The 10,856-nt window shown below is 27.2% G+C and overlaps 1 protein-coding gene across 1 annotated transcript; it reads right to left on the bottom strand.

The window, feature by feature from the left end:
- Positions 1-7,186: 7,186 nt before the first annotated feature.
- LOC109790793 (hydroxycinnamoyl-CoA:piscidic acid hydroxycinnamoyltransferase) lies at positions 7,187-8,777 on the bottom strand. Its single transcript, XM_020350029.3, has one exon. The coding sequence runs from the start codon at positions 8,718-8,720 to the stop codon at positions 7,383-7,385; it is 1,338 nt and encodes a 445-aa protein (XP_020205618.2). The 5' UTR covers positions 8,721-8,777; the 3' UTR covers positions 7,187-7,382.
- Positions 8,778-10,856: the final 2,079 nt, after the last annotated feature.

Raw genomic sequence — 10,856 nt, forward strand, 5'->3', positions numbered from 1 at the left:
TAGAATGTCAACAGTGGAATTGTGGGTATGCTCTGATATTGTGACATCGTGGCAGATGATTTTTAGAACATAGATTTTTATATGATTTTAGAATTATAATTATTATTTTTAAAAAATAATTTGTAAACTCCTGCGTTTCATTTTTATTATTGTGGTCATTGAAGAATAATTTTGAAGATTATCATGTGAACCTTTTTACTAAAATTAAAAATTTTATTTTTTAAATTTTTATTATTATAATATATATGTTGAGATAATAAAAGTGTTACAATTTTGGTTATTACGTTTAACAACTTACCTGGAAAGTGAAAGAAATAAGGTCAGCAACCAAATACAACTTGCAAGGCTACATTAATGTTGCATGGGAAACCAAAATTGTAATTACGTGTCACATCATATAATAATGACATAAAGAATTTATACTGGCTACTGTGAATCCACGTTGTGAAATGTGGTTGATTCTGTACAGTGCATCGTAGCCATAACAATATTTATGAATAGTATAAAATATATTGTTTAATAATTGAAAATAAGATTTTTTTTAAAAATTTATTTTAATCATTTTGACGTTTATTTTTAATTTTGTCTTTTTTAAAAAATTATTTTATTTTTGTCCTTAATATTGTACTGACCATTAAATTTAATAGAAAAAATAACAAGTTTGTAGAAACTATATAAAATAAAAAAGTAAAAAAATATAATGAACAAAATTTAAGAAGATCAAAATAAAAATAATTTATTTTAAATGAACTAAATATTTATTTAAACAAAATTTATAAAATTTAAATTTTTAAACATTAAAAATATACCAGAAAACTATAACGAATGCATAAATGATTATTAAAAGAATTGTAAAAATTAAATGCATAATTTTATAAAGATCATAAAATGAGATAATCACTGACAAATGTATAAGACGTAAATATTTTGGTTAATTTCTAATTTTTTTTATAATTTTAATGCATTTTTTCATTTTGATCTTTATATTTTCTTTTACTTTTTTAGTTAGACTTAACAATCTATCTAACGATTTAAAAAAAAATATTTTTTTTTACAAGAATGAGATCGAAAAATTAAGGGAGGTGTATTAGTTTAAGATTTCGTAAAATTTTAAAAGATTTTTTTTGAGTAAAAAAGTTCATTAGTATTCAATGAAGATTTTATGTCACTTAAAAACAATCCAGTGGTATTCAATCTGGATGTTTAAGATTTTTTAAAGAGTCCATTAAAATCCACTGGTATTCATTTGAGATTTTTTACAATTTAAAAACAATCCATTAGTATTCAAAAATATAAGGATTTTAAAAGATTGTTGTGTGAGAGAGATTTTGAAGGACTTTCTATAGTGTTATCTATAAATACCAGATTCATAAAACAATCTCATCCAAACCCATCGGATTTTGAAGGATTGTTTGAAGTGATTTTTTAAGTATTTCAAGATTTTTCAAGTGAGTTTTTCATTTTTTTTTTCTATGCTCCTGTCTTCTCCATTTTTTCTCTACTAATAATACTACACTATTGTTCATTGCTCATATATAATATTGTAGTACTGTTCTCATCTCATTCCCCTATTTTGTGAAACTCTGATATGTAAATGATAATGTCATTGACTTGCTCTATTTTTCTATTCCTTCTCTTTAATTGACTTGCTTTATTTTATTCTATGTAGTTGAATTTGTTCCTTTATATAACACAAAAAAATGTTTGAAATTTCAACTTTTAAGTGGTAATTTTTTTTTATAACACACTTCAAGAAAAGAAAAAAGTGAAAGATGAAATTGATATCATAATCTCTACAATATATATATATATATATATATATATATATATATATATATATATATATATATATATATATATATATAAGATGAATTTGTTAGGGTTTCTGTGAGTAGAATGAGATGAAAATGGATCTTCATTGCGGGAAGAACCCTCTTAGCATAAAAACTGGAACTCTTTCATTCCCTTGAATTTGTTACTCTAATCCCTCCTCATTTTATGACTCAACAATTATTTTATTTTATTTACTATGAATTTTTCTTTTTATTTTTATATTGTGAAATTAAGATTTTTTTTATATTTTAAAAAAAGAAAATTAACATAAGATATTGCAGTATTTAAGTTTTTAGGGTTTAGGATTTATGCCTTCATTAGCTTATTTTTTAAAAAAGGAAATATTGTTAAAATATTTGTTAGAATAATTTACATTTATAAATATCGTTAAAAATTATCATATAATATATAACTAAAATAATATATATATATATATATATATATATATATATCTAAATATTTTCTCAGTATCGAATATACTGATTTTTTTATATAAAAAATTATCTTATGTTTTTATATTTTTTTTATAATGATTGAGATATTTGATCCATTTGGATAGCCAAGATATATTCGATCTTGTATGATTGGTGTGCTTCTAAAAATAATTATATAATTTTATTGATTTTGTCTCTTATCCATAATTATTTATATAACTAGTTTTCAACATATATTGTTTTAGTAATTCAAATGGAAGATTCACAAGGAAATAATAAAGAAAAAGGAAAAGAGAAAGAAAACTATGAAGCTTGGACCAAGGAGGATTCCGATGAATTGTTACAATTGATAGTGGATGCTATAAAAAGAGGATAGAATATTATGGAGAATTATTATTATTATTTATCTAGACATTTTTTTTATATTATTTTTGTCTTTGACTCTTTTTAAATTTAAATGTATGAATTTTTTTTAAATCTTATCAAATGTCAAAACTCCTCAAAATCCCACAGAATTCATTAAAATCCTGATTTAAAAGTCTTGCAGAATCTATTAAAATCCTGATTTTAAGTCTCGTAGAATCCTGTAAAATCTTAAAAGTCATGAAAATCCTGCAAAGTCTTTTAAAATCCGCAGAATCTTTTTTAACTAAAATAATCCTTTAAAATTCTAATCCAATACACACCCTAAAAAAATTAAATCCAAGATATCCTATTTTACATTAAAAAAAGTATTTTCACTAAATTCTGTATAGCATTACATCGGTTTGAACCAAAGTGTAAACAAGCATATGTCAGGAACTGACCTCAGACGAGCATGAATTGTCCATATATCTGAGACCATGACTTTATTACATATCATCTGGTTGTTAAGAAAATCTCTAAGGAATTATTATTGCAATGGCCATCTTACATTATGTACACTCATTAATGCATGGACGTGGCAAAGGCAAGACCATAGCCTTTTTCATTTTCAACTTTACTTTTTTTTTAAATAAATATTTTAAAATAATTAATTTTAATTTAAATAATTGAGTAATATATTTTCATACGTTATTTTAGTAAGATTATATAATTTTAATACATATGCATATAAATATTGTTGTATATTATTAATTTGAGAAGTTGTACAAAAGTTATAAAATATTAGTTTATATTTACTTTGAATTTAATTAAAAAATAATAATATATAAATTAAATTTCATAAAAAAAAATTATTAGGATGAACTTAATAATGAGCTATTAGAAATAAAATACATAAACTTATAAGATCACATTTCTTAATTAGTGATAGTAAAGATAATAATGGTAATTAATAATAATAATGATATGAGTGATAAAGTAATGGTGGTAACAATAGTTTTATAGATAAATATCTATAATTAAGTTTAAATTTCAACTATTAATTATTTTTATCTTTGATTTTTCATCTTTTATGAATATGTGATTTTATTAAATACTCTTCTCTTTTATATATATATATATATATATATATATATATATATATATATATATATATATATATATATATATATATATATATATATATATATATATATATATATATATATAAAGAAAGAGAGCGAGAGAAGGGGAGGCCAACTAGAATTTCAATAAAAACTTCTAAAAGACGTTATAAACAAGCAATAAGAATATAAACAAAATTATTAGTTAATTAGCATAAAATGTCATTTACTCTACCCGCACCTATTCTTGCAAAAACAAGTGATATTACCCATAATCATTACTCTTTACACAAGTAAGAAGTATTAAAATAAATAAGCAATCATTAGAATCAAGAAAAGCAATCATACGTACAACACATAACTAATCACAAATCAGAATATACACGAAAACCTAGTTAAAACACATAACACGCATGTCTAATTTGAATAAATCAGGCTCTCATACCATTTAATGTAACACTTTCTACCCCGCATATGCCATAATACAATATAAAAATGAATAAGCTCAATATAATAAATAAACTCAAAGTTTATATAGGTAGAGAGAATAACATTTTAACATAAATTAGACTTAACGAAAATAACAATTACAACAGAAATAAAAATTAAACTACTCAAAGTAAATAACAAAAATATATCAAATCCTAATTAGTCCTAACTAATTCCTCATGTCACGTATCCTATTAGAGCAAAACCCAATGTTGAATAATAAGTCTCATTACCGACATCCTTAGCATTATATTGATGATTATACTTGCAAAAACCACAAAAAGATAACACAAAAGAAAAGGGGGTGAGAAATATCTCACTCTAACTCACAGTGTAGGTATGCAAACTGACTAGATAAACACAAACAACATGATATAACATACATAGTTACACATCATCATATTTAACTTATTCATAGCATATTGAGCAACAACAAATAAGATTATAATGCATATGTAATGGACACGACCTACATGTTATCATGCATGTGGCACCAGTAAAATATATCACATATTACACTTGTTCATTGCCGCTAGTAACACACTATAGTAGTATAAGAGTACATTCTGGGTTACACCGTCTGCATAATCTCACTTGAAGGACATACTACCAAGTATTGATTGGGATAGTTAAGCCATGTAAGATACATTCCATGCTCACAAGGGTAGGATTGAGACTTCCAAACCAAGCAATACTCAAGGTTGGTTCCTAAACTTTTACACAAGAGACCTTCCTTGATAGTGTATTCCACATCGTACCCTTACAAAAATATTTTTATATGCACATGATGCATGTCAAATAGACTCTATGCATAATATTTCACATGATCTCATTATTAATTCATAGTCAACTAATCCCATATCATAAAATCATCAACCATTCTCAATATAGTAATTAACAATTCAACCATATCAATTAACTATTAGCAATCAATGACGTAAGATATCACATCACTACAAATCATACATAGCTCACAAACATATGAGTAGCACACTCACATACTACATTTTCATAACTTAATCTTCTACGATATTGCATGGTCCAAAAGCCTGAGCTAGTGCTATATATATGCTATTAAGTTGATCTTAATTTTATTAGAAAGATAAGACAATTATTTCCAAGTTCTATGTTGACCTCAAGAGCTATATACGCCATCTACTATTTTAAATAAATAAAAAACCGCAACGTTTAAGCCTAAATTTGACAACCTGACCTTTGCTTACTAATTTATTCATAACTTGAGTTATAGACCTCCTTTTTAGATTATTCCAATGGAATTTGAAACATAACATCCAAGGCTACAACTTTTATGAAGATCACAAAACCTATATATATCTTCCATTTAAGTCTACTAAAAAAGCTTACAACATATGCATGTTATTTCGTGAATAAAATATGAGGTTGGTCTTTGAACTCACATAACTTGGTCATTTCTTAACATTTTTGTGATTCTTGAGTCTAAACTATAACTCTAAATGTTTATTTTCTAACCTAACAATCAGAACTCAATTTCATTAATTACATGCAAAAAAAATCAGATAAATACCAAGGTATGTTTATACCAGAATTTTAGAATCTAACACAACTCACCCAAATTCTTTGCTCTTAATCTAATTGGTATAAACTCTCCATAGGTTATATTACACTTCTAAAAAACACAATTGACACATATAACTTATACCCAATCAATCTCCTCGTACAATCATCAATGCATTCCCTTAGGATTTCTCAAGAAATCCATATAGATTTTAAATCATACAATTACAATATCAAAACATGAAATCAATCACCCATTTAAGCAATTCATACAATTAATTAGATACAAGAAAACCAAAAAGTGAAACAGACACAATTAATTGGAGAAAACTTGTCATATATGAGCATATATTAAACATAGGATTGGGAGCCAATCTTACGTACTGTCCGACATACAACTCACACCCAAAGTGAGATTTCTCACTCCCTCCCTTACCTTGATAAGCTCTAGATGACGGATGCATGACTCTGTGATTTTCTTCCTACTTATGTTCTCCTAGTTCTGAAGTGCGTATGTGAAAATAGAGGCATAAAAAGGGTTTGACTAGAAAATCCCTCTTTTTAATAAAACCTAACCTCCTTTTAATTACTCTCTAGTTAAAACATACTAACTATAATTATTCCGAAAATTCCTTTCTTTTTAATTAAAATACTATATTTTTCTTTAATAAAATATCATATAATATATTTTAAAATATATAACACAATTAAAACAAATATTTAACAGTCCCTATTAATAAAATAGAAATATCAGAATTATTAATAAAATATTTATATATTTTGTGAAAAATGGGGTGTCACAATAATGATCTTATAGGTAAATATCTATAATCAAGTTTTAATTTCGACTATTAATTATTTTTATCTTTAATTTTTCATCATTTATGGTCACATGCTTTTACTAGATACATATATATATATATATATATATATATATATATATATATATATATATAAACATTAATTTTAAATTATTGACATGAAGAATCAAATAGTTTTCAAATTTTTTAAAATTTTGTGAACTTAATCTATGCATTAACAACATTAAATTCAATGATTTGATAATTAAAATTTTATATAAAATTTGAGTTATTGAACAAAATAAATCTAAGTAAATTTATTCGTAGAGTAAACGGAGCTTGATGACCACCCTTTTTCTCCATCTTTCCTTCTCTATCATAAGTCATAACTTTGGGTTGTGCAAGGTAAATGCAACTAAATACAAACTAATTAAAATTTTAACTGACTATAACATGTTTTATATATGGGCTCAAAGGTTTAGAATTAAATGTTTGATTAAAATGAAAATTATCACTGCACATTTCTTGAATAAATTTAAGAATATATATAATCTTTTATCAGATTAAGATGTTATATATAAAGATATAAAAGGAAGCACTCAACATACTACCATAAGAAAAAGTCACATTTGATGAAAATCTATGAACTTTATTCAATGCATAAAATTGTACATCACACACGCAATTTCATTTTATTGAAAGTAAGGATGTGATAGAACATGGAGATGGATTACATGCTAAGTTCCTAAACAAAGAAAATCACGACACACATAAAATGTATGCATAAGCAAACCTAGGACTTTTAAAATGTGGATATTAATATTTCATATATCCTCGTAGAAGAATTTCTTGATAAGTTGCAAATGAACTGTTGGGAAACTCAAGGAGACAATAACACCATCTCCATCTGAACTTGGAAGAATCACTGCTCTATGTTCTCGAAATTCAATTCCTAAACCAAAATGCACAGGCTTTCCCCATCCAAAATCTGCATCATACACTGGCATTGTTATCCAACTTGTCATCATAAAGACATGATCATTAGGATCTGGGGAACTAATAGGGCTTCCTTGACCAGAGAAAAAGGCCTCTATGCTATCCAAATGCCCTTGCCCAAAAATAGAACTCAAATATGACCTTATATACTCATCAGTAACTGCATAAACTGCTTCCCTTATCTTTTGAGTAGCATAAATTAACGGACTTGATATGATATCTCCCACACAACATTTATGCGTCACTGCTCTTGCCAAAGCATTCCCAAAATAGTTTTGAGGGAGTGGTGGAATCAACTTATTGCGAATGTCAACACTAAACCGAACCCTTGTTGGTTGGTTCTCACCAATTTCACGAGCCTTATCATAGCATCTCCATATGTGAGCAGAAATAACTTCAAACCTGGTATAAGGCCTCGACCCTTCTTTTAAAGATTGGTCGTTAGCCTTCTTCTTAAGCTTCTCCACGTGGCTTGATGTGAGTTTGAACACCTCAACACTCATCTCCCTCTTCTTTTGAGTAACTTTGTCTGTTTTGTGTTGCTGCGTTGAACCCCACTGGGGGATATCAATGCGTGTTGCCGATGGTTGGTGTGGGAATTTTAATAATGTTCGGTCGAGAAATGGCATTTCATTATGCCCTAGTGCTTCTCCTCGAGCCACCTTTGCCCATTTGTTGATGAAGTTAATAGCGGAGATCCCATCAACCAAAGGATGAAAAATAGCAAATCCAATGGCAAAGCCTTCACCACCATGAAACTTTGTTAATTGCACCAGCAATAGGGGATGCTCCTCTATAGGTTGAGTGTAATCAACGGTTGGAACAAGTTTCTTGGTGGATTGGGAGGGTGAAAAGTCTCCATAATCACCCAATGTGTTTGTGGTTTCAGCTTCAAGCAGTGTCACTCCTTTTGCGTTACAATCCACTTCCATTCTACCACTTTCTGTCAACATTAATCTGCCAGCCACCGGATAGTAGAACACCAAAATCTTGCTAAGAGAGTCTCTCAACCTCTCAATGATGGTGTTGTTGTGTTTTGCTTTGTAAATGTAGATTGTAGGTACATGACTTAGGGGCGCGACTAGGTCACTGTCGGATAGCCATAAGGGCTCTTTAGGAGTTGGTTGATTTGGTGTGACATTATATGAAGCCACAATGGTTATCATTTTTGTGCTTCAAGGTTTGAATGTGCTTGAAGATTTTATATGCTTCATACCTTTGCTCTGCATCATCATGTAATATATATTCTAGAAAAAACAGTCCTATTAAAGACGAGTAGTACAATAATACAACTCATCCCATCAAATATTTTTTCTTTTAAATTTGTTGTTTAATTATCCTTTAATGTCATAAATTTTATCTTTTAATTCTTACCGTTAACAAATACTAGTATCAATTTTAGTTTCAATATATATATTTTTAGTCCTTTTCAAATCCTATTATCTATTTATACAAATCTAAAAAGTACAATTTATACAAATATAAAGAGTAAATAAAACAAAAATTATACATATAAAGACTAAATATAATATTTTTAAATATTAAGACTTAAAAAATAAAGTTTCTAAAAATATAGGATCATAAGTAATTAAACTTATTCTTTCATACAATTACAGTAATGTCTTAAAATTTCAATACAACTTCATTCTATATATAGAACACTATAAAAAAATATGTTTCACGAATGGGGCATCACTAGTATATAATGTGTATTCTACGTCGGTTATTTTAGGACTTTTACGTCGCAAAAAACTCTGACTTTTAAGCGGGAGACGTAAATTTACGTCGGGCGTGATGACTGACGTAAATTTATGTCAGACATTCCCAAAAATCGACGTAAAATTGTGTGACACACATCCGGAACGGCCTGTTCTGCAACCAGAACGGGTCGTTCTGCTTACAGTCGTTTGTGTATTTATTGTCCGGAACAGCCGTTCTAAACCAGAATGGCCCGTTCCAGATGGACAATTTACACACAAAGACTGCAAGAGGAACGGACCGTTCTAGTTGTAGAACGGGCCGTTCCAGATGCAATAAAGCATGCCCAGTTTGACCAGTAGTACTTGCACAGCAGTCAACAACCCAAACAAGAAAGAAGAAAGGCACATAGAGCTTGCATTAATTCAGAAACAAGAAAGAAAAATGGCACATAGATTTTTCAGGAAAAACCCTCACTACAAGAAAATGACAATTTTGCGACGGTTATATGGCCTACATTGCGACGGTTAGAACTGCCGCAAAGACAACATTGCGACGGTTTGGGAACCGCGCAGAATTGTCCGTCACAAGACAATTTTGTGACAGTTATCAGAATCGTTGCACAAACCGTCGCAAAATTGGAATTGCGACCCCTGAAGCACCCGACGCACTAACTGCCTCTATATTAACATTGTGACCATTTCATCAACTGTCGCACCAACTGCCTCTAAATTAATATTACAACCCTTTATTTACTCGTCGAAAATTATAATTTTTTTAATTTTAATAAATTTATTAATGTAATAATCCTCATATTTGGCCTCTCAAGGGTTTTATTTCACGATATTTCATTGTTTAGCGTATTTTATCCTTACTTGTGCAATTTCTAGAAAACTTCCCAGAAGGTCACCCATCCCTGTACTACTCCAGGTCAAGCACGCTTAACTGTGAAGTTTTAATGAGTAAGCTACCGAAATGTATATGTATGTTGTCAGTATAACTTGTACAAATTAATTCATTTAAGTCATCCTCAAATATACAATCTCATATTTGTACTATAATAATAATATATAACAATTTTATATTACGAATAATAATAATAATAATAATAATAATAATATATTTAGTTATTCTTTATTTTTATGTACTTACTTTTATAATTAACATCTACTTATTTCTATTTAAAATTATAATTTAAATTATTTAATTTTATAATTTATAATGATAATATAATTTATAAAATTATAAATATTTATTTATTACATACTTATAAATTAAATTTTAATATTTTAAATAATTAATTAATTTAATATATTTATTTACCTTAAATTAAACATATAAAATTAAAAAAATGTATTTATCCTTGTTTTATTTTCTAATTATCAATATTAATAAAATACTAACTTAAAATCTTATCTCATTATATATAATATTCTCATATCAAATTTAAAATCAGATATTAGTTATACAAAAATATTATGATCATATAGTAAATTGTCAATAAGATTTTATAGTTAAATAATTTAAAATAATTAATGTTTCAATTATATTGTTAATTAGCAAATAATTTATTCCAAAACTAATTAATTTTTTTATATTAATTA

This window comes from Cajanus cajan, chromosome 2 (assembly GCF_000230855.2).
Source record: "Cajanus cajan strain Asha chromosome 2, NIPB_CcT2T_4, whole genome shotgun sequence".
Lineage (NCBI taxonomy): Eukaryota > Viridiplantae > Streptophyta > Magnoliopsida > Fabales > Fabaceae > Cajanus > Cajanus cajan.